The 24,772-nt window shown below is 42.3% G+C and overlaps 1 protein-coding gene across 7 annotated transcripts in view; it reads right to left on the bottom strand.

The window, feature by feature from the left end:
* celf4 (CUGBP, Elav-like family member 4) overlaps positions 1–24,772 on the bottom strand; it is a 124,361-nt gene that overhangs the window by 7,540 nt on the left and 92,049 nt on the right. The window contains exons 3-13 of one of the 7 annotated variants that reach the window (XM_028003184.1): positions 20,213–20,261; positions 11,685–11,810; positions 10,935–11,014; positions 10,450–10,590; positions 8,878–9,016; positions 8,062–8,214; positions 7,616–7,726; positions 5,372–5,437; positions 4,901–4,981; positions 3,593–3,676; positions 929–1,106 (exon numbers count right to left, since the gene is read on the bottom strand). In XM_028003184.1, the coding sequence (XP_027858985.1) occupies positions 979–1,106; positions 3,593–3,676; positions 4,901–4,981; positions 5,372–5,437; positions 7,616–7,726; positions 8,062–8,214; positions 8,878–9,016; positions 10,450–10,590; positions 10,935–11,014; positions 11,685–11,810; positions 20,213–20,261 (1,158 nt within the window). In that variant the 3' untranslated portion in view covers positions 929–978. Of the gene's footprint in view, positions 1–928; positions 1,107–3,532; positions 3,677–4,900; positions 4,982–5,371; positions 5,438–7,615; positions 7,727–8,061; positions 8,215–8,877; positions 9,017–10,449; positions 10,591–10,934; positions 11,015–11,684; positions 11,814–20,212; positions 20,262–24,772 lie in introns of all 7 variants that reach the window. The other 6 variants (XM_028003183.1, XM_028003179.1, XM_028003176.1 and 3 more) reach the window with 6 other exon arrangements.

Here is a 24,772-nt window from a genome sequence, read left to right as displayed (position 1 = left end):
AGAAAAAGATATTGTGTCGCAAAATATTTAGATATATAAAAAGAGCAGAAAAAAAAACCCAAACAAAACTTGCGCCCCTGTGCTTGCTTTGACAAACTCGTATGAGAATGCAATATTTTGCCTGTGATTTGCCCCAGGACACTGTGCGGTATGGTTCAGCTGGCTTGTGAGTGGGTGATAAGTTGCCCTTGAATGAAGTCATCAGCGGTGGATGAACGACGCGGCCCGAACCCTCCATCACACAGATGAAGGGAGGAGACAAAGAGGAACGGCACAATTACTCGCCTGAGGGGTAATAAATGCCTCCCCCCCTCAGAACCGTTTCCTTCTCAGCGCAACACGCCGAACCATTTACCAATTAGCTTTTACCTACAGGGTAACATGCGGGGTCACTTACTGCAAAGATGTTCCGCAAACAGAGGAGGCAGCGTGGAAAGGAAACGCCTCTACAGCTTTGTTTGTGTTTGACTGACATTAAAAAAAAGAGCCCATCTATTTCCAATATCAGACACCTTTTCCAGGGGGCATAGATCTTTATATTACAGAAATAAAAAGAATGCTAAACTCCCATTTTCACCAATTTTAAATCTATAGATTAGCGAAAAGACTTTACATATTTTTTAAAATGCTCTCCGCTTTCAAAACCATTTTCTCACTCGCACTCCCTGCCAAGTCCTGAACGAGCCACATTAGCATAACCTTTACCAAATATATTCTTAAACTGTCTGCGCCGGAGTAAGACTTCACTAATCTTTACAAGCATTTTACAGATGATCAAGCTGTTATTAGGTGCCTGCGAGTGTTTTATGACTTACATAAAAGGTTATGGAAAACACATCAGGCGGCGCCATAAATGGGCTCGCCATTGGAGCGTTTGCCAGTTTAATATTGCAGCAGTCGTTCTCGCTTTGGTTCAGTGACACCTGACCTGTCTCTTCCTGTTGACGGCGGCGGCCGGCTGGGGCAGGGGAGAAGGGGCTAGTAGGGGCGGTTGGCGTCCTTTGGCCTCTTGAGCTGGACCTTCAGTCTCTTCATGCCAATCTGGAAGCCGTTCATGGACTGGATGGCAGCCTGGGCACTACCTGGGTTGTCAAAGCTCACAAACCCTGAGCGGAGAAGGAAGAGGAGGAGGATATAGCGTCGTCAGGTGAAGGTGCAGCAACAGTTTGGGTTTATGAGGCAACACAGAATAAGGGTTAGCAGGGCTAAAGACGTGGCTTTTCATGTAGGAGTCGTGATCCTGAAAAAGAGAACGCATCCTTGATTTTGGATGTTCATAGTTTGACAAAGCATAAATCTTAAAGCAACAATGAAATTCTTTAAAAGCTTTTGCACACTTGAAATACAGATTAATGATACTAGGACAAAAAAAATAACTATAACAGTGCAGTAAGATATTATATGAAGCCTCCAACCAAATAGCATAGAAAAAATATGATATAGCAACACAATCCTTCATCAGTTAGTCACCAATGTATGAAACAAAATCATATAGAAAAAGTCAAAATAAAGCAATGCATGCACAGTGCCTTGCAAAAGTGTTTACATCCCTTGAACGATTTGGAATGGATTTGCACTCAAGCTCCTTTACACTGATACCCCTAACTAAAATCAAGTGCACAATAAATTGTACCTGATTAGTAAATAGAGTCCATGTGTGTGTGTGGTTTAATCCCCGTTTTTAATCCAATGTTTTCTGTGAAGGCTTCAGAAGTTTGTTAGAGGACATAAGCGAGCAAATATAATCCTGCCGGCCAAGGACCGCAGCGGTCAGGGATAAGGCTGTGGAGATGTTTAAATCAGGGCGAGATTATAACAGAAATTACCGAGCTTTGGACATCTGTTCAATCCATCGTCTGAAAATGACTGGAGTGTAGCACAATTGTAAAACGTTAACAGAGAGGCTGGGTAGGGGGAGTAAGGGTTAGGGTTAGCAAAATGGTTTATGCCAGTGGTTCCCAAATATTTTCTGGGCCCCCCCAAATAAATTACAATAAAATCCCCCCCCAAAAAGAAAATAAAAATCTACTGGGCACACATCGTTCAACCAGACATAAACCTATACACATATTTTGCTTTCAAACTCCACTGAAGTTTATTTCACACTTCAGGTTGCAACAAAACAAACTACAAACCATCTTTACAGTGAAACACTTTTGTGTAACTATTTTTTCTTTTTTTAAATTCATCCATACTGCTTCCCACGCGCCCCCTGCAATGGCACGGCGTCCCCACTAGGGGACGCGCCCCACACTTTGGGAACCGCTGGTTTATGCTAACCCTGGAGGACCTACAGAGATCAAAAATACTAGCTGTGTACTACAAAGATCTGGTCTTTATGGAAAAGCATTAAGAAGAAAGCCATTGTTAGGAAAAAAAAAGTGTTAGAAGCCCAATTAAAGTCTGAAATGTAAAGCTCAGAAAACCCCCCAAAAATAAAAAAAATTTTCACCTACATACAAAACACTATGTTGAAATCAACACTTTGGATCACCCTGAACACATCATCTCCACTGCAACACATGGACACAGCATGCCACCACCTCCATGGGACGGCGTTGTTTTTTTTTTTAAACAGCAGGAACAGTGATGTTTGTCAGCGTTAATGGGAAGATGGATGGAGCACAATACAGGGCAACACCGGAGGAAAAGAAAGGCTCTAAAAGAGGTGAGATTGGGGCAGATACCGGATTTACTTTTCAGCAGAGCAGCAGCCTGGAAAACGCAGCTGGCGCTACAGAGGAACGGTTTCACTTAAAGAACATTAACGTGCCAGGATGGCCTCATCAAAGTCCAACCCTAAACCCGACTGAGAATCTGTAACTAGACTTAAAGCAACATGTTGACAGATAAGAGCTGAGCAATGCTGGAATAAAAAAAATATTTTCTTTCTTACACGCGCAGGTTTGCACTGATTTTGTGCAATCCTCAGTAAAATACAGGGACGAAATGATGAAATGTGACTAAAGGTCAAGGGGCATGAGTACTTTTACAAGGCAATTCAACATGGCACAGTGACAGCAACAGTAGCGTCACAATAGCTACCAATCAAACATGAAGGCTTCATAGAAAGCTCCACAGGCTTCCTCTAAGCACATTCATGTTGTGTCATATTAATGAGCGGGCTAATTTGCTAATTGGTTGCAGCTGATGGACTCAACATCAAACGCTCTCCATCATTCTGAACTCATCGTTGTCAGCGGCGAAGTAACACAGCGGTTCAGCCCAAGATCACATATTTGTAATAAAATGTCACAGGAATAAAGGAATTAAAGGTCATATGAATACAGAAATTAAAACAAGTTGAGCTTTGGAGTAAAACTTTAGGAATAAAGAGAGAGAAAGAATAAAAATCATTTTTAATGCATGCATTTCTGCACGGCTGCAGCAAAGTGTCCTTCTTTGCTTTAATTTAAAATGGAAAGGAAAAAAAAAGAGCGTCTGAGATGCATTCAGTGAAAATGGAAAAAAAAAAAATAGAAACAAGTAACCAGTATATATATATTTTTTAATTCTGTTCATTTTTACCCACCAAAGCATTTACTTTGGTTTGTCGCCCGATCCACAAACACTTTGGAGGAGATGACATTACCGAAAGGCAGGAACATCTGCATCAGCTCTCCATCCCCAAACTCCTGAGGGAGGTGGTAGATGAACAGGTTGCACCCCTCTGGTCCTGCATGGGAACAGTGAAAAGCAGACACACACACACACACACACACACATACACACGCACAAAAAAGGGGAGAGACGGTTGAAGAGGAGGGGAGAAGAGAAAGAAAGGGTGAGAAAAAGGTAAAAGTTAAAAAAAAACAACTAACCATGAGAGAAGATTCAGTCAAAACTGGTACGCCTGGTAAAGATTTGTCAAACGTCCTGTTTTTTTTGTTTTTTTTTAGTATAATCATGAAGAAAATCTCTAATTTTATATGTAATTGTGTTTAAAAAGTAAAATATTTTCACAGATTCTCTTTTTTGCTTGTTTCTCTTCAGCTCACCCCTCACATTTTCATCAGGATTCAGGTCTGGGGAGAGTGGTAGCCATGGCAGATGCTTGACTTATTGTCTACTGAGCCCTTCCTTTCATTGTTTTCCCTTTAAAGCTTCATAGTATTTCAAGAGTTCATAATACCAGGAACTTAAAACATCTCAAAACAGAGTCACAGTCGCACAGAATCTCCACAGTAGCCACTTTGAGATGCTTTCTCATTCGTTCAGCCTTTGTTTTACAACGGTCCCACTTTATGCACATTACATATGCAATGACCCAGTGTCAATTCTTCAACCAAGAGACTGTAAGAATATAACTTCCCTTTGAGATTAACAGAGCCGTCTGACTGAAATTGTAGTAAAACAGCTGCTACTCCTCGTATTTTTGTATCTGAGTGTTTTCTGGTTAGTTGCCAGTAATATCAAACATGTTCACCCCTCTCTATATTTTAGTTTTCCTTTACCAAATCACCACTAAAAGCCTAAAACCACAGACTCTGTCACGGTGGATTGGAGCGCTTTTTATCTCCTCCACTAGAGGGCAGTAATGCCCCGGACATGAGCCTGCTACTCCTCGGGGTCATCAAGTTTATATGAGCAGGTTTACAGCAAAGTTGGAGATACTCCGTTTTTTATCCTGTTACTTTGATGCAAAATTCACTTTTAAGGACCTTTCATCTTTTCAAAATTATTTGTCATAAATTACGGAGAACAAAATTGGGGCATTTAGATTCGCCTTGGTTGATCTGATTTAAAATAGTACGCTGTTGTGTTGAATAGCTGCCTGAATGACTCAGACACAAAGAAGAAAAACCCAGTAAAAGCTTGAAAGAAAAGCAAAGCAAAATGCAATGTTTGCAGTACTGTCCGTGTGCGTGTATAGGTGTGTGTGCGTGCGTGTGTGTGTTACCTTCTCGTTGCTGCTGTGGAATGATGGGTGGAGGATGGGGGAAGGCTTGGCTGATCTGACCGTATGCGGCGGGGTAGGCTGCTGAGACCCACACAAAGACACGCACACACACACACACAAACACACGCCGCGCATCAGATAACAGTCATGAATACAGCGCACACTCGAATACATACAAACAATGTGATATATGCAGGAGCACAGCAAGCAATCGATCAGATAGCGTACACAATGGAGTCTACGTGTTGCACAAACACCGTCCGGGAGAGAATAAACTGATCCAGTTTGTGCCGAGAAGACGGGAACACTACATGATCAAAATACCTCATTTGAAACCAGGAGTGCTTATCTTTGCACTCCTCTTTTTTTCCCTTTTTTTTAAAAAGGGTCTCAGATGTAAACTCGCAGCCACCAGTGCCGCTCAAGACAGACACACGGATGAGCTCCGGAGGGACAGAGTGACGGACAGACCTGCGTACTGCTGGACTCCTGTGTAAGCCTGCTGGAGAGGGTCGGCCGCAGTGGGACTCTGAGCTGCTTCAGCGGGAAAGAGAGGAGGAGGAGGAGGAGGAAGAGGAGAGAGGTGAGACGGGGAGACGGATGGAGAATGTAGATGGAAGAGAGGGCACAGAGGAAAAGATAACAAGGGGAGCGAAGGAGAACAGACAGGGAGGTTAGAGGCAGCTCGCTTTTCCTTCAGTGTGTCCAAAACTTTTCACTTCATGCTCCTGCTGCAGCATTTTCAAAGTAGCTCTAGTGTGCTATTCTTGAAAACAAGTACAACTTTGAGGGAGCAAAGAGACAAAAACACACTACCACCACCACCACCACCACAGGAAAAAAATAAAGAAACAAACAAAAACTCCCTGTCATGCAAATCCAGATCCTACAAAACGGTTTTCATTCCGCAGAGAGCTAAACGCACAGCGGCGGACGCATCTGTCGCCACGAGTTGGCGCCGCACATCCGGGTACGTACCTGTGTGCACGCGTGTTTTTCTACCTGTCTGTTTCCACATGTAGCGCATGCACACAGAGACACACACACACACACCGACAGACCCAATATGACTCGAAACAGCCGAGAAAATATCAAACACTGTGAACCGACAGCAACACTGACACACAGTCACAGATGGCCTGGAGGAAAGAGGAGAGGTAAGGGCTAAAATAGAGCTCTATAAAAGTTACAGAGTGTGAAATCATATTGTAGCTTTCTTTTCCAACCTGGGAGACGCTATTTTGCTCGGGGGGGCCAACAGGCAAAGGTTACTCTCAGGTCACGGTTTGCGAAAAGGGCGAGATCACACTCTTTGCCTTTTTCAAGTCCGTCGAGCGCGGACGTGTCTCACTGGAAGTTTCTGCTTGTTTAAACTTTGGAAACATCCGACTTTCAAAATGTCATTTAACTGCAAATTTTAGAGGATATTTTGTCATTCCCTGATACGGTGCCTCGCAGAAGTACACCTTGAAACTCTGCACATTTATATCGCCTTTTATTGCAATCTATCATTTGATAGACCAACATAAAGTGGTGAATTGCTTTAAAGTGGAAGGAAAGGGATTTTTAAAAAAAACATTTTGTACAAGTAAAAGTCTGGAAAAATATGGTTCATAATTTATGTCCGGCATGCTGAGTCAATACTGTGCAGATCCGCCAGGTTTGCCTCCAGGGAGACGGACGAAGACTGAAACCTTTCTCAGTTGCTTCTTCAGCTCAGTCTGATTAGACAAAGTTTATCTGTGAGCAGCAATTCAAGGTTTTCTACACATTCAACAAGAGTTGCTAGAGATCTAGCATGGTGGGTCACTAGCAAGGTGACCTACGTCGACGCCATGCTAGCAACCTATTAGATTCTTTATAGTCATGTTAAAAGGTTCATTTCACAAACTGCCTTTGTGTTGTTTTGCTCTCCTGAATTTAATTATTTTTGTACTTTTGGTGTGGGTCAGGAAGGGAAGTTGACATGTAGCTTATGTTTTGTTAATGTTCTACAAACTTCAAAAAAGATTCAAAGTATTGCAAAAAAGAAAAAAGGGGAGCGAGGGGGTTATTTTGTGTCATTCTTTCATAAAGGTCATATTGGTGGAGCGATTATCTGAAAGATGTCCTGCGAACACATTCTACCGTCTCGGCTGTGAATCACTGCAGCTCCCCCAGAGCTACCAACGGCCTGCACGCTGCTTTTCAGATCAATGCCCTTCTTGCCCGGTCTGTCTCTCTACGTCAGTCTTGGTCTTTATTTTTAGAAGATGGATGAAGCAGTATTTATCTCCCAGACAAGTTCTTTGCTCTTCTAGACGCGTTTTTTTTTTTTTTTTTTGATGTTCTCGGAGGCCTTCGCAGATCAAATGTTTTTGCCCTGATGTTAAATTTCACACAGACAGAATTTGTTAATGTGGAAGGCGCTGTACAAGTTGCTTATGTAAAAGTCACTTTATGTAGTTTTTGCAAAACAAACTACGATGTTTTTAGTTATTAGGGAGATCTATTTAGAGGATACATATACAATATACGAGCTTCGAGATATTTTCTGCAAAAAAACTAAAAATAATTTTTTTTGTTCATCGTCAGAGATTAGAATCCCTCCCAGTTTTCTCCAGAAATGTCACAACAGCCCACAACCCCCCCCAAAATATTTAGGGTTCGGATCTTCCTGACCGCTTCAAGCCTGGTGAGAGATGAGAGTGAGGGTGGGTGGGAGAGGAGCGCTACCTTCAGAGAGAGAGGAGAGGAAGCAGCCACCCTGAACCCCAAAACAACTCCGCGGAGCCACGCCCAAGCCGTTTTTCTCTGAGTCCTCCCTAAAAACCACCTCCTGCAACACTGTGGAGACAAGAGTGTAAAGGGAAAAAAAGCAGATAGAGTTTTCTTCGTCCATCCCCTCACAAAAAAACAAAGCAAAAAAAAAAGGCACGAGCCACGGCTCACCACACAAGCTCACACTCGCACCGTCAGGACGGTGAAGAGGCGCTCACCTGCACGCCATTTATTTTCCCTTAACATGCTTTAGAGCTGGTAAGATATGCAATCTGGAGCCATGTTTCTAACTGGTCTGTGTCTACTAGGTTTTGCTATCTTCAAGCACAGCAAGTAGAACGGAAAAAAATCAGCCGTTTCTGTGACTTCTTAATGGCTGCTCCGAAGACGATCAAACCTACCCGGGTAATGGTGGATCCCGTTGGTGAAGACAGCTTCTGCCGGCGGCTGCCCGTTCGCCTGGGGCGGCGGCATGCCAGTAAAACCATTAACGCTAATGGGGGAGGGGATGCTGGTCACTGTGGGGGCGCTAATGCCCGGGGGAGTGCTGCCACCTGCAATAACAGAAACATTGACAAACATTGTTTTTTTTGTTAGTTTTTTGGGGTTTTTTTATCTCTTCCTGAAGACATGATGGGAAAGTTTGGTTTCGACCAGCTACCGAGTCACAAAAATGTCAGAGGGGCTGGTCCAGTGGACCGGTGAAGACACTAAATGTCAGGGCTGATTTCTTGACACCGTGTGACCCTCAGGGTTACACAACAACCATTAGACCTGAGTCGCTGAGCTAATCCTGCAGAGCAGTGGAAAAAAAGAGAAAAAGGTGTCGACATCTTCCCAGCCGCAGTTGGATTCTTGGAGTTTGATCCATTTGCTTTAATGCATTCTGAGCCAATTACAGTGGCTCTATTTTCACCTTCGGCGACGGCTCCACGGTTATTATTGACACCTCTGACAAGACTTAAAATAAATTGTTGTCATAGAGACTTGCTCGGTGCTAATAATATTGCTATTCTTCATGGAAGTTCTTTCTTTTCTTAATATTTAGTTTACTTTTGAAGTGAATGATCATCGTCAATAAACAGCTGATGACCAGTTTCACCTAATATATAAAAAAAAGTCCCCTGAAATTCTTCTATTTTGTTAGAATCAAGAATGCTACCTCCATGCTAGGTATTCACCACAGACCTTTAACCCCTGACCTCCAGCGCTATTACCTGACGTGGGGGTCAGCGGTGCTCCGGGGAGGCCATTGATGGTGGCCATGTGCTGCATCTGGGCTGCTGCGAAGGCCGCCATAGGACTGAGGTAGCCCCCCTGTCCTACAGACGCCATCAACGCCGCCTGCTGCTGCACCTGCAGGCAGAGGATGAGGAGGAGGAAGAGAAGGAGATGGGATTAGAAAGCAGAGCAGAGAGTAATAAAAGGAATGCCGCTGTCTGTGAGGTCACTGAGATGAGAAAGACAGATAAAAGGAAGAAGTAGGGCTATAAAGTGAAATGAGGTACAGCGCAGAGACAAGAAAAAGAGGCTATTAGGTAGAAACCGGGTATTGATTCTTACAGAATATCTATTCCCCAAACCGAGCTCCTGTTTTTTAATAGTAACGCGAAAATCTGACACGACCTCCATTTCCTCTTCGGACATTATTTGGTATTTATAGAGCCTTTCGGAGCTGTACGTATACACAGCCCTTGAACTTTTGCCACATTCTGCCATGTTCAAGCCTCATATTCAATGCGTTTTATTACCGTTACATAGACTTTCACCGAAGGGCGATTCATCGTGAAGTGGAGAGAAAATGACACGTGGCCAGCAAGATTCCTTACAAGTTAAAGTGTCGAAACCTTCAGCCTCTTTACTCTAACACCACAAAATAAAATGGAGCACGACCTAAATAACAATGAAATGGGTCTCACCAGGGTTTAACTCTATTTCAGACCATGTAGAAATATCCCTCAACAGACTTGCAGCTGTATTTGCAATGAAAGGCGGTTCTACAGAATATCGACTCAGGAAGGTGGAAATAAAACATTTCCGTACTTCCAGTTTTAATTTCTTAATTCTTTTTGTGTAATTATTATTTTCCTCAGTATCCCATCTAAAATCCAAATAAACTACATTAAAGTTGCAGTATGTAACTTCTAAAAACATAATTTTTTTTAACTAATTTGTTGAAACTGTTACTATGTTGTGAAACGACAGTCCGGTATGAAACAGATCATCTGTGAAAAAAGCAAACTCCTTTGCATTCTCCCAGTGCCAACTAGAAACAACTAATCAGAGCATAGAGGAAGGTTATTATTGCTATCAATCATTCTTATATTTGCGCTGCTCACCCCCCATTGCTCCTGCAGCTTCTTCAAGACAGCAAGGCCAGCCATAAGTGCAAAGTCTAGTTAGCATGGGCACCAATGACAGTGGATGAACAGTTTTCTTTTAACCTTAAGTTATTAGTACATTTAGCAGCATGTACAAGAGGATGATTGACAGCACTAACACACTCTGGTTGATTGTTTTTGTGTGGAAGCGGTGCAGCAATAGTAGCACAGGGAGGAAGTGGAGAAGAACAATCTTTTCACAGATTGCTGTCCCAATGACGGTTTTAACAAAAAAAACCCAAACTTTTTTTCTATAAAAGTTGCAGCTTTAAAGGTTGTGGTTGCAACATGACAAATGTGAACCGGTTCAAGGGGGAACAGTATAGTCACAATTTGAGTTTCACACACTATTTGCCATAAATAGCTCTTGAAGGAAAAGAAAAATAAATGTATCTATGTGGCTCTTGCCTGAGCGTAGGCTCCGTAGGCTCCAAACTGCAGGGCCATGGGGTTGAAGATGCCCATCTGACCGGCCATCTGCTGCATGCGGCGGATGGTGCGCTCCTTATCCGTGTCAGCGAACTTTACCACCAGACTGGACGAGGCACCCTGTACACCCACCCACACCCACACACACACACGCACACACACCCGGCAGGACAAGTTAGTGTGGTTCGATTGACAGAGGACATAAGCTTTCATTTGTACTTGCACCCCCATGCTGCACACACATGTGCTTTTATGCTTCCTGCCAAGGCAGTGGCCTCAGAGCTACAGTTGGTGCTCACTCCACTGAAAAATTTAGGATGGGTTACATCCAAAAGACAAATCTCCTCCATGGGGATAATAAAGTTTAAAACTTTAAAAAGGCAATCAAGTGCTATTTAACCGTTTTGTCTATGTGACTCATGGTTTTCTTTCTCTCTTTCCCTTCACAGCCACAGGATACTCACAGGCATCGTCTGGCTGCCGTGTAGTGCACCGATGGCTGCCTGAGCTTCAGCGTGAGACGAGTATTTTACAAACGCACAACCTGAGGAAAAAGACCCGGAGAGTAGAAAAAACCAGTAAGGTGAGAACAAAAGCAACAGCATTTCTAGTAACAACAACACACACACAATAAAAACCTGAGTAGGAGTCCAGTTCCTTGCATTTTGTTACACTACTGGATGCTTGACAAAACGAGCCGCTTTGGCACCATTACCGAGTGTGGGATCCGCCGCATTCTGACGCTGCTTCACACTGACAAGTGTCACTGATGAATCTGAATGGTCACGTTCACAGTAATTATTGGGCAAATCCAGCTGAGTAAGCGAGCTGACGGAGCCTCGTTAATGGAGCTTCATGCAGGACTCAGAATGATCAAGCACACTGCAATTGTCAAGCTTAGTTATCACTGAACCTCATTGATTGGCTGCTGAACCCACAGCTGAACTTTATCCAGTGAACTTGTGGAGCACCCCGAGAGCATTTCGAAACGATCCTTTTTAAATTTTTTGTGTACCAGGACATGAAGCCTGAGGTTAAACAAGGCAGTTCAGTTAATTTTCCTTCCTTCGTTCGGGTTCGTCTTATGTTCAAATTTGCAGAATGAAATGGTTGTTTTATATTGCATTCCCTTTCGTGGTCATGAGCTTGCTCACTTGTGTCAGAGAGGTAAGAAAAGAAAAGAAAAGAAAAGTTATTATTGTCACAAATTCTACCTTTGCTGTTTCCGTCGGGACCTCGGAGGATGGTGCACTCCTCGATGCAGCCGAAGGACTCAAAGAGGCGCCGCACGTCATCTTCTGACTGCTGCTTGTTAAGCATGCCCACAAAGAGCTTTCTGTCTTCTAAAAAGAAAGGGAGAGGAGGTCATGATCAGAGGATCAGATGTGCCTTCATATGGAAGCCTTAGGAATACACATAGAATGTATCAAAGGCAGGTTTAGCGAAAGCCTTAGCGTGGATCAGTTTTGATACTGGAGGTAATGCACAGGCACGCATGCCGTTCGTGCGTTGCGTAACGCAGCAAAAGCAATATACAATAGTTAAAACGTTGTAGTGTTGAAAATTTTGGTCTCACTTTTTTAAGGTAAACCGTCAAATGCTGTTGCATCTTTAAAGGACGTGATACAGGTAAAATTTTCAGCATTTTACTGATTTGAGACAGAATTTCGACATGCCATCACTGTCTTGTTTTATTTGTTCCTGACCATCTAGGGATGAAAATGTACTGGCCTAAACAAAGTTAATGAGTTACCCAGATTGATTAGATAATTGTTGGCTGAAATAAACACAAAGTGGATCATGAGTTGGAACATCCCAATGGGAGTAAATCTTCATCGGTGTAGATAGAGCGTCTTCACAGCGTAGCAAGAGGTAAAACAAGGTTGTTATCAGGTTGTTGCTGAGACATTTGAAAAGCCTTTCTGCTCGTTTCGTACCAGTGCCGAGCATTTGGTGTCTCTGAGTTGCAAATCTCATGCCGCAGGATTTTTTCAACGTGTCAAAACATTATGAATCCGTGGCAGCCTGGTTTAGTTGGGCAGAATTGGGAATAACAAATGCAGATGGTGTAGTCGTCAATGGACTCCCGCAAAGGCTTATCTGGGCCCCAGTTATTGAGGGCACCGAAATAATTTGACAGCTAGAAGAGATGTTATTTTTAAAAGAAAATGTGTTTTCCCATGTCACTGTGAGCGGTGTTATTAGATGGATTTGTGTGCAGAAAGCCAATCTGCAACTATTTAAAAACAATAGCCCCACTTTTAACATAGCCTTCAACACCAAACATGTTAAAAAAGTTAACTTTAAATGGATTCTTCTAAGCTCCTTTTTTGGTCTTGGGTTCTTTGAGGGACCGTGCTACATTGCTCCGAACAAGGCTTGGCATAGTGAACAATTTGGCTGTTCTTTGTAGGGATGACGTTTATTTAATTTACCTAAAGCAGCATATAAAAACTGCAACGCGAGGCAGAGGCGCGACGGCGGTAGAGTACTTTAGCGATGCTGAACATCCATTCGAAAACCAACAGTGAGGTAAAAAAACAAACGGCCATTTAAAACATTTATAGAAAAGATACTCAGGAATACTAGTTAAATGATAGATAATACCAGTTTACTTGAAAGTCCTTTTGCCGTTTTATGAGTATTTAACAACTGAGGAATGAAAGTAGTTCAAAATGCCCTTTAAAACCAGTCCAAAAGTTATCAGCTGTCCTCAATAGCGTTTTATTGTTGTTGAAAATGCTTTTTAGCAGTGAGTCTAAACCAGGGGTCACCAACCTTTTTGAGACTGGGAGCTACTTCACGGGTCCAGAGCAACACGAAGGGCTGCTTGTTCAATACAGACATACATTTTCTTGGCTCAGCCTTTATAACAATAGTATATATACATATATATATGATTACATGCTGCCTGATCATACTAATGTTAGGGACTACTGACAGTAATAGTTATCAGTAATAATTTGCCATGGCAGATATGGTTAATTGCTATTATGTGATCAGAAGTTCTTAGTTCAGAGTTTTAAGTTTGATTCCCTTTTGGAGATTTTCTGTGTGATTCTAAATTGCCCACAAGTCACTTAGAGTCTGGATTGTTGCAGCAGCAGCTGTACAGATTTTCCTTAAAATAAAAAAAAGAAAAGAAAAGTTATTGTATTTTTTTTTAATTATCCAACCCTCTTTACTATTAACAAAATTGTGGAGAGAAGAAAAAGTTCTTTTGTGCCAAAACATCTTGTATGTAGCGCACATCAGTGTGAGTCTGTGGGGGTCAAAGGGCACGCCAAAGCCTAAATCTTACTGGTCAGTTTACTTTTTCTGTGAGCTAAAAATGATGAGTGGAGTTTGAACCGCTCGTTGTTCTAAGATCCCGCCTGAGCTTTTTATAGTGTGCGGTTCTGGCGGGTCGCCGGTTTCTTAGCTTTTTTTGTGGTTTCGCAAACTTAAAAGCTGACGGGTCACCCGTCGGCTGACACTAGCAGATGTCGAAAAAAAAAATATCCGACAGATCGGACGTACAAAACGTACAAAACTATCACTGCACCTGACCTGCAGGAGCACAAGCACCTCTCCAACGCGCATCATGTGCGCGTCGCACAAAACCAGCACAAACCTAAACCACTAAAGCAGCGCACCTTTTTTTTCTCGTTTTTTTCTTACACAAATGATGCTAAATAATAAAGACATGGAAGCGAAGTCTACCCGTGTGATACACGGAAAGAGGAGGATGTTGATTCCCAGGTTCAGGTGGAGTCAGACGTCCAAAGGAGGAGAAGGTGAAGCAACAATGTTTGCTTAATTTTTACTCTTTTGGGGAACGTTTCGACTAGATTAAATTGTTTAACCCGTCTCACTTCTGTTCATCAACTCCACATCTGAAGAGGCTGGTACGGTGGCACTGGAGTAAATAAATGCTGCAGTTATTCAATTAGTTATGGACTTCATCTGCAGCCCCTTGCTTTGTACCATCTGGACTCTGTGCTGGTAATAATGCCACAGCACAAACAGGCTGTGCAAAGCTTCCCTCTTTCCACTTCTGGCTGTGCTTTAATGTTGCAGGTCATTAAAAAGCTCTTCTTTTTTAACTCTATTGAGATCTGGGTAGTCACTCCTGCTGATTTTACAACATATAATACTGCTACGACAATAACATACAAGAGAAATCAAAGGAAGATAAAGAGCTCTTTTCTGAAGGCTGGACAGCGCTTATTATTAGACCTTTTGCTTTGAGAGATAATTTCCTGTCTGCAACACGCGAGCGAGTAACAGCTACGGCACAGGTTCTTTTGAAAGTTTACTAAAAGGGAGAAAGAAACTAAAATAACATGTTATATTTTATGGCCGGAACCTGTCACATGAATCTGACATTTTTTTCTTTTTTCTCAGAATCAGAAGATCCTACTTCCTGTAGATAAGGAATTGCACCTGTCGCAGGTGTCAGGCAGGAGAAAAGACAGATGCGTTGGTGTTCTTGTCCTCTGGGCTCAAATCTAGCTGCAGTCTAAGTTCAGCTCCACTGGATCTTACTCTGTGTGGAAACCACAAGCTTGCCGGCATCGTTATTAACTGCGCATCAAAAACTACGGTTCAATCAATGGCCAAAGACCAGCTTGAGTGTAGCTTATGGCTACATTAATTTGCATGGAAATATACAATTTTTACAACATAGAATTATATAGTTTTAATAGCAAAACTGTATGAAATAACAACAAAAACATTTTTCCTATTATTAGTTTTAGCAATTCTTTAGTTTCTGCAGACTTACAACCTACTTTGTCGTCTATAGGTCTCTTAAATTCGACCAAAAATGAAAAACTTGCAAGATATTAAAGAAAAAAACAGGGTTAATATAGTAAAAAATGTGATCATATCTTCTTGTGAAATGCTGATTTCATTTTCCACCAGGTCTTGATGTCTGCCTACTATCTCAAAACTACCAATTCCTGCTTTAACGTCATTCAGCAAATTCAGAAAATTGAGGGCAAAGGAACAATGGCCGTTGTATTGCATTAAGATACATGGGTCTCAGTAAAAATATTTTTCCGAATCTTGAGTTTACATCGGCTCTAATCATCAAAATTAATAGAAATTAGACGAGACAACACAAAATGATGCTTGAAATTTGTGTTATGAATGTATACAACATTAAAATATAACATTTAGGACTGATTTACTGATCAAAGTTTTTATGTACAAGGTTCTGGTAGTGATCTTGTAATCTAACACAAGTCAAATCTATAATTCTTGGGTTTTAAAGGCGGACTAGAGCACCGGCTTACATTTGACGAAAGGAGTGCATCGACATGTTTCCTTTCCTCACATCCCATAAACATTCAGATTTGCGGGGAATGGATGTGTATGTTTAGAAATTGATGAGCCGCAGAGCAATCGCCTGTGGAAAAAAATAAAAACACGCTTTGCAAATTAACGCGTGTGCAGATGCGGATTCTCCGCGGGCGCTTGCAGTGTGAGGGCGTGCGCACGCCGGCTGCGCCGAGCGTCCGTTCCCCCCCTCTGCCTGTGCTTAACAGGGCGTCCTTGCCAAATCAACAAGACTAATCTGCGCTCCGGCCTTGCACCGGGTGGGCTGGGTTGGAACGACGAGTGTTTACAAGAGTGCACCTCATATCAAAGTGGGAGGACACACACCTATGCAGACAGACACACGACTCTCCTTAGCGTCTTCGTGGGAAATATGAGGTGAAATCTGAGTATTATGAGCAGCTCACTTATTCACACATGTGCAGAGAGTACAAGTCAGTGCATCGTCCTGATCTCCTGATAGGTTTACTGAAGTTTTACTAGAATGTTTAAAAAATGTCTTATTTTACGACTAATATCAGAAATCCTCGTTTTTCACAGTCGCGTTGGTTTCAAACGTGATGTCTTATAGATTTCCAACATCTCACCTTAAAGCAGAATTTTTATTAGAAAGCTTAACTTTCCCGACACATTTAATATCAAAATATAAATACCTACAAATGAACAGCTTAAAATAAGCTGTGCCTTGTTTTATGATATTTTGTAATAGTGTATTTATTTATTCTTCAGCTATAATATCAGGCAGACAAAGTGTCGATCTTGAATTTGTTTTCTAAGCACTAGGCATTCTAATTCTTCCAACAAACCTGTATACGTTTGTGACACGTCACAGTTAATATTTAATATTCTTTAAAGGCTTGGCAGATATTTTAGTTTATTTTCAACGTTTAATCTTCAGTTGTAAGTTGGATTTGTCGTCCGGACAGTCGGACGTGTTTCTCTGTTGGAACAAACATTGTAAAGGAACGGTCGGACCCCGGACTGAGCAAAATTACAAAACACTACAACAGGCGCACACACAAATATTCGGATAAATATCCTCTAGCAAGTCAAAGTAAAACTCTTTTTTGTAGCCATCAGCAGGCCTCAGGCATATTTCTGGCCAAAGGTTTCACTCCTCCTCTTACCAGAATCGGTAAAGCTTCTTTTTATCGATCGGTTCTCTTGCTTTAAAGTGTGATCTACTCATTTTTTATGGGGCTGAAGTTGGAGTCAATCCAGAAGCTTAATGTTGTTCTGGTTTATCTGGTCCAAACCCAGTTTGGATGTGTGTGTTTGGGATCATGGTCCAGTTGCGACACTGAGCTACATCCAAATTTCAACCACACAGCTGTTTATCTGAGGTAAAGTGAAATAATTTGAAGGTAGTCTTTTATTTTCATGATTCCACCCACTTCGTGCAATTCATTAGTATCACTGTCAGAGAAACGGATCCTCAGCATGATGCTACCACCACCACTGTGTTTGCCATTTGATGCAGAGTTCTTAGGCCTGAAACCCTTTCCTAGTCTCCTCATGTCTAGACTTCTCTGTCACTGGAACCAAACAGCTCAATCTTTATAAAATCTGACCAGAAAATGTTTCTTTGTGGGGGGTTTGGTTTATCCGTGTGGGCATTTGGTTGTGACTCTGGTGTACTGGTGATTTCTCCTGGGTAGGTCTTGAACATCATGAGCATCTCCTCCCATCTAAAGCTGACGGTTTTGGCCCAGACGGCCTGAAAGCCGGGTTTCCCGACCTGACAACGATCCAAAACACATCAAAATTAATCACGGAAGCCTTGCATTAAGTTTTCTGTGTAGGTCCAAAAGCCCTGATCTCAGTCATACTGATAATTTGTGGTCCATGATTAAAATCTGAGTCGTTGCCAGGAAGCCAAACAATTTAAATGAACTCTCTACCCTTTCTAAAAAAACAAAAAACAAAGAAAAAGAAAGAAAAGTGGTCAAATCTTCAGCCTGAACAAGGCCTGGACCGTAACATGATTTCTCTTCAGCTTGCTAAATAACATTCATCCAAATATTAGTGGGCTTATGCATTATGTATATGTGTGAGCCTGTATGTGTAATTCTAAACTGGATTTTAGAAAATTTGCATTGATTTAAAACTTTTATACACAATTCCTATATCTGGGGTTTTAATGAAGTTGCTTGTTGTATGAATATTCCTACCTGAAAAAAAAAATAACCCAAATGCATAATTAAATATCTTGAAACATTATAATATCCGTATTCATGATGAATGTGTAAATTTCTACTGAGTGTTTTATGTTCAATACAGGATGGATTTGGATTTGCTCTGACTTTGGATCCACTATCCAAGCTAAACAAAGTTCAAACTTGTGTTTACTGGGGAGAACAACGAGGGAAGAAATACTTTCCTGATTATCCTACTGAACAGACAGGAAACAGATATCTGTAAGAAAGTTTTACTCGGAACAACGCAAACAAAGCCTTTCCTTCTCTGAGGCGGCGTTAAACTCGCCAGTCTTTAGCGCTTCGTTTAATCTCCATAGATTTACACTTCTGTCATTTCTTTAAGTGTCAGGTTTTTCTGCATTCCTGATCTATACTGATCAATACATTTGCATTAATTTTCAGACTACATTAGGAACTTTATTAATTTCACTTTCAAATCACTAAGTTGTGAATCCTTTTGGCAACGGCAGCAGGTATTTGTTACGAACACTGGCAATAATATGTTTTCTTGTGCAAAAGTGGTCATTAATTTATGATAGACCAACACAAAATACTATATAATTGTGACATGAATGATTTTACATGATTTTAAACTACTTTTGATCAAAAATTGATCTATCCTGCCAGAAGAACTTTTTAAGTGTTTATAAACTTTCTTTTATTACCTTGATCTGTCAAAGGACTGGAGATGTGATGCCTAAAAGTTATAATCTGGAACAGGGCATCACATGGCGACATTTACTTAATTTAATTGTACATTGTCTCTTTTTAAATAAAATTACAGTTCAGAGTCAAAGTCAAAACAATCAATCACGCACTTTTACGCAGACAGGTTGACCAGAAGGCACTTAAAGTTCAAAAGGTCATAAAAATTCAATTACCACTCCTATTACTACAACTAATGATAATTTTACTGTGGATATTATGGTTTTATAATTAGTGAGTCTACTTTTCTCTGATTTACGCAGTAAGCTGCACTGCATTTTATTTAGTTGTTTCATAGTAAAGGAACCACCTTTATTTATTTACTTTCGTTTATTTTCCTCCCCCTTCACAGTCATGCACTACTTTGTATCGTCCAGATGAAACAAGACAGACCTCGTGGCTGAAACACGACACAACGTGAAACGTTCGTTGCGTCTGAACCGCCCCGCCAGGCACTGCGCTCCCCTTTTCCACTCGGCTCTGTGAAACGTTGTGCCCTGGTGGCGCGGCGTTTAGCTTTGAAACTTCGCAGCGTGGAGAATGGATGAGAGTCGCGAGGGAAGGACATCCGTACAGGAACAGATAGACCTCCCTCACAGACACGTATGCATGTCTTCTGCCGCTCGCTCTTTGTTTCCTCCCGCTCGCTGCTTGCTTCAGTTTTCTCCCGCTCCATCAATCACCCTCCACACACCCCGACAGCAGGCAGACTAAATAGAGGAGGATGTTGCACAGCCTCTCTTCCTTCCTTTAAAGGTTATTTTCTTTTTTTTACTACAGGGTAACACCTCTACTTTCTCTCCCTAGACTTCTGCTGCTCATCAACCTTTAGCCACTTCCATGTTACGTTGCTGTTTTTCTCCCCTCTTGCTTGTGGATAAAAAAAAAAGAAAGAAAAAAATCACTTTGTTGCCAATTATATTAACCACTTGAAGGTCTGAGACACTCTGGACAAAAAGATGGCTTCGGCCTTATCTCGCGCAGCCCTGTGATTGATGTCAAGAGTGGGTCGCCAAATGTCTAGACATAGAAAATTTCCTTTAAGCCATCTTGGCTGAAAATAAAGCTCCCCGCGTGAAAAAAAACAACAAAAAAACACCTTTTACCCCTGCAGAACTTCTCATGTAATCTGCACTTTGCAGTGTCACAAGTCAAACAGGGTTTGCATTGTTGCAAACTGATTTTTACAGGTGTTTTTGACAGAGGAGGCAACTTTGTTTTCTTGCATGACAAGACGTGTGCTTTTCTTCACGTTGCATATGACGACAGACAGGAGCTGCAGGCTGAGCCGGCCGGAGGCGGGCGCGGTGGGTCTGTTTACATAATGCGTTCTGAGCGCTTGAGGGTCCGGGGCCAGGCTGCGCTGTCAGCCCACGTCGAGGCGCAGGCCGTCGTCTCGACGGGACAGATAATGGTGAAGCTGATGTATGAAGGCAGCAAGGTTGGAGTAAAAAGAAAGGGAGGGTGGAAGGAAAATAAAGTAAAAAAAAATAAAAGCAAGGAAGGGCATACACTACCTCCTCGACTCTCGCTGTCTGCTGGCTTCACCTGGATCGGTCTGTTCATCTGTGACAGTTTGAGAAAAAAAAAGAGGAGCGAGAGGGAACAAAAAGAGAGAAAGAAGAAGAAGAGACCAGTTAGCATCATGTAATGGTTGCATGCTTCCACCTCCCCCCTCAGCCTCAATACAACTTTCGTAGATTGACTCAAGCAAATGACAATTTAAGTGTATTAGAAATCTCCAAAGCTGCAGCGCTCGTGGCCATTGGGGGAATGGCTTGTTGGTAGTATGGGCTGGAAATATTATTTGATCTGAGATGAAAGGGGGACAGAAAGGGATCAGCAGAGGGAGGACTGGAACGATGGAGGAGAGAAAACAGTGGGTCAGCAGAGCTATGCGTGTGCCATCATAATTCACTGTGTTAAATATCAATGCGAATTCACACACACATGCACACATTTATTCAAATGCAAGCCTTTGTAAGGTACGCCACGACCCGTTTTGCAGCTGTAGACACTGAAAGCTCTGCCGTATTTTCTTTAGAAAATACCTGGAGCTCAGTTAGACTGAATAGAGGAGGATTGTAAGCAACCGTTTTCCAAATGACCACGCTGGACGTGGGTCATTTCTTTAACTTGGCCATTCTAACCCACTTCCTCTCTCTAAACCTCACTGCTGTAGCTCGGGGTGTATGTTCAGGCTTGTTAACCAGCTGGAGGGCGAACCTCCGACACAGTTTCAGCTCATCTGCAGCTCCTAACAGGTTTCCTCTGATGACTCCTGTATTTCGCTCCATTTATTTCAAAGTCCAACCAGCTTCCCTACACATACTGATGAAAGGCATCCTCACAGCGTGGTGTCGTCACCACCATGTTTCATCGTCGGTACAGGGGAGGTGGATTGTTAGTTTTTTGCCACATAGCTTGACTGCTCGGCTTGATTGACGTTTCATCGAATGTTGAAAGCTTTAAGTCAGGCACCACAGTACAAACTCCTCCTGCATTAGTTCTCAAACTGCTGGTTCACACTACAAAATGTCCTGGCCAATCTTCTTTTAGTACTTACACACACACACACACACACACACACATCTACACCCCCTCTGTCCCCCACTGAGACCTTTCCACACTGTGTCCGCCGAGGCTCTCCTTTCATTTCACTCCTGCCTGTCAAAATTTCCCTCTCCGCCTCGCCACCCTGCTAAACGCTCTCCGCCAATCAATTTTTAATAATGCCAATCGCCACGCTGCCAGGAGGGATGGAGGGAGAGGAAGGAGAGGAGGAGGAGGAGAGCATAGGAGAGGAGGAGATGGTGGAATCTGAAGGATGAAAGGTAAAAGAAAAAAGTTGGAGTTTTTTTAAAAATTATTATTATTTTCTGGTGCGATCTGTGTTTTGCAAATTGTCAATATGTTGTTGTTTTTTTTTTTGAGTTTGCGGATGAAGTCATCATCTTTATGATGCTGCAAGCTTTTTCTAAAGGTGAAGCGAAGCGCGTCCACACGGGGCGAAACATTTCAGCCCACACCTCCAACCTTCTCCGGCGGATCGTATCAAACCCGACCGTTCTCCGCAACGCTTATTTAAAAACGGAGCTACCCATTCCTCTCCCCCGACCGTCTCGTCTCCTCCCTCTCTTTGACGGGCCGAGAGAACCCTACTAATGTTTGTAATGTGCTGTGATGCATTATTTATCAGACTGGCTGTTGATATGGAAAAAAGGACGAGCGGGGATAAGAAAAACGGACAGGGGGAGTTAGAATGAGTAAAAAAGCGAGAGCGCGCGAATAAAGGAAGTCATCAGAGGGGAAGTGGGGGATGTAGAAGGCAAACAGAAAACACATTAAAAGAATGAGGTGGAGTTGGATTGCATGTGAGGCAGGAGAGGGAAGTGTGGTGATAAAAAAAAGAAAGGGGGGAAGACAGAGGGAGGAATCAGGAAAGAGGGCATAGGGGGGAGATGAGGACATAGATCAGAGTACGCTACAAGGTCAGCCCAGTGCTCCCAGGGGGCCCATAAGCCTGCATACATATGAGCACTTTTACCATGACCCATACAAATACTATGGCCTCAGTCTGACCTACTTGTGTTTCTCCACTGGTCGCTTTTGCTTTATTATTTTATGTAAGTGCAGATTTCAGCCTGGAGTCCATGAAGGAGCTGACTGTATTGGTTTTAATTTCACAGTGGGAGAATACACACACAAAAAAAATCATATAAAGTTAGTTCTAGTTTTATTAAAACCATAAGTCTTCATTCCTAACATGCAGAATTACAGTGATTATAGATACATTGATGAATCCCTTAATTCGTCACTGCTAGTTGAGCACCAGTGTGCAAAATGTCCGCTAATAAAATTTTAAATACCGCTCAGAACGTGGCGATGTGGTTAAACCATTATTTTCTTTTGTCACCAAAGCCCGAGTGGTGTTTCATGGGCTCTCTATCAGTGGGTTTCCATTATCCCAAGGCCCATAACTGCTTCAAGGTCAGTTTTATCATCCCGCTCATAATGGGGTGAGTTAGCACCAGCCCAGCGGACGGCCGATCCCAAAACTGTTGTTAAAGGCAGACGCTGACTCGCCCGTATGGGTCCCTCGAGGAATTCTGCAACGGCGCTCGCCGAAGCCAGATGGCAGCGTTGAGCAGTAGAAGCGTCTAATGCCAAGTGGGCAGAAAATTGCCTTCCACACGGAAAGGAAATGGGGGGTGCGGGCGTTTATACATATGTATGTAAAGTTGCGCGCGTACAAAAGCTTGGCCCGTCCACAAGCACACAGCACTACAAATAAACGAAAGCAACCATCCATGCATGGGAACGATGGCGGTTCTCTAAATGGAGCCCTGGGCCAGTCTGTCCTCCTGCAGCCCCAAAGAATAACAAAACAACTCCTTTCTATTACGCAACTCATGGGATTCAATAAGCTGAAAATAGTAATCTGATATTAAATGACTAGATAGGCAGAAAACGTTTGAGCTATGTCTGCCAAACCTGCATTGGGAGAATCTCAGCGAACTGTCATGCTGCAGATTTGTATCTATTTAATAGCAGTGACCTCTGATGTTCGTATATTTCACATCGTACTTTAAGCATCGTAGATGAGAATCTTATACATACAACAAAATAGTTACAGCTTCTGAAGAGGACAGTGATATTTCTGACACTAACGATTCTGATGATGATGGTTAGAGAGCTTTGGTCCACACGGCTTTAAAACCAACTCATATTCCTAATTTCAGGATCTTTTTTGCGTAAAGCTTTATAGTAACTTCCTATAGTTTAAGCTGTAATCTGATACAGGTGCTTCTTGCTAATAAAAATATTCAGGTATTGCAACAATACTTCACTAAGTATTGTTGCAATGGTCTATTTAATAATTTGTAAAAAAAAAAAAAAACAACAAAAAAACATCAATGTGATTTTTTGTAAATTGCAGAACATTTTCTACGGACATGTTCGACATCAATACAACAATTCAACACATACAGTATATATTTTTTCATTACAAATTCAGTGCTTGTCACACTGTACAGTACTGCGGTTTTCAAGATTTTATAATGGAAATATATCTGCAAGGTTAGACGAAAGGCACGTCGGTCAACATGTCCGCCGCCACTTAACTGGCCATTCAAATCGGCTGTAGAAAACCTGTTAGAGACTGACTTTAACTTTTCTTTTGTCGCTGCACAACTAGCATACAGAGGTCATCAACCTCGGCGCAGCCATCCTGAGTTCCCGTCATTGGTTCTTTTGCCGCATGTCTTCCTTTTCTCTGCTCCCTTCCTGTCAGGCAACTTTCAAATAAAGACCAGTAGTGCCAAAAGTAGTCTTTTTTAAAAATAAAAAAAACTAACAATTTTTTGTTTTGTCTCAAGAGATCCCTTTGTGGTGTGTCACCTGAGGTAGAAAGCTGCCTTGGCCATATCAAAAGCTGCCTCCGCATGGAAACCCACAACAGAATACAAATATGGAAACACCCAACACATAAATAACTGGAGCCTTTTGATTTAACACCGACTCAACTGGCTCAATTTGCAGGATGAACCTCCTTACACCCTGCTTGTTGCTTGTTCTCTTATCCTTGTTTATGCTTTCTTTAAACTTAGAAACACCAGCGTTGTCCTACATGGACTCCATTGTTCTACAGTTGCTGAAAGTCCAACTTCAGCAGCTTTGCGTCAGATTGGCTTCTGCGCGCTCTCTCGCACACACTCTCGCCTCTGTTGATTATGTAACTCAATGACAGCGCTCTGCCTCAGCTCTGCCACAGATTCCCCCGTTAACTAGGAGGGTTGGGAATACAAAGTCTGCATGCAGGCTGTGTGCTGTACCAAAACTGGTAGTCACTCCTCTGATTCAGCCTGGCACGGCCTGAGAGTCTAGCAGGGCCCCTCAACAGCGGCTCCACAGTTTACCTTATTGGATTTAACCTCGATACGGGACAAAACTGCAGCCTTTGATCTGAGTTTTACCGCTTATTGTATTGATTTCGCTGCATGAAAGCTACAGAAATTAAGTTACGAAAACACTGTTACGATGACAACTCTATGGGATTTCAAGCAGCTGGATTTCTG

Source organism: Xiphophorus couchianus, chromosome 20, assembly GCF_001444195.1.
Source record: "Xiphophorus couchianus chromosome 20, X_couchianus-1.0, whole genome shotgun sequence".
Classification (NCBI taxonomy): domain Eukaryota; kingdom Metazoa; phylum Chordata; class Actinopteri; order Cyprinodontiformes; family Poeciliidae; genus Xiphophorus; species Xiphophorus couchianus.
Note: the sequence above shows the minus strand (reverse complement) of the source record. Positions and strands in the feature narration are given on the sequence as shown.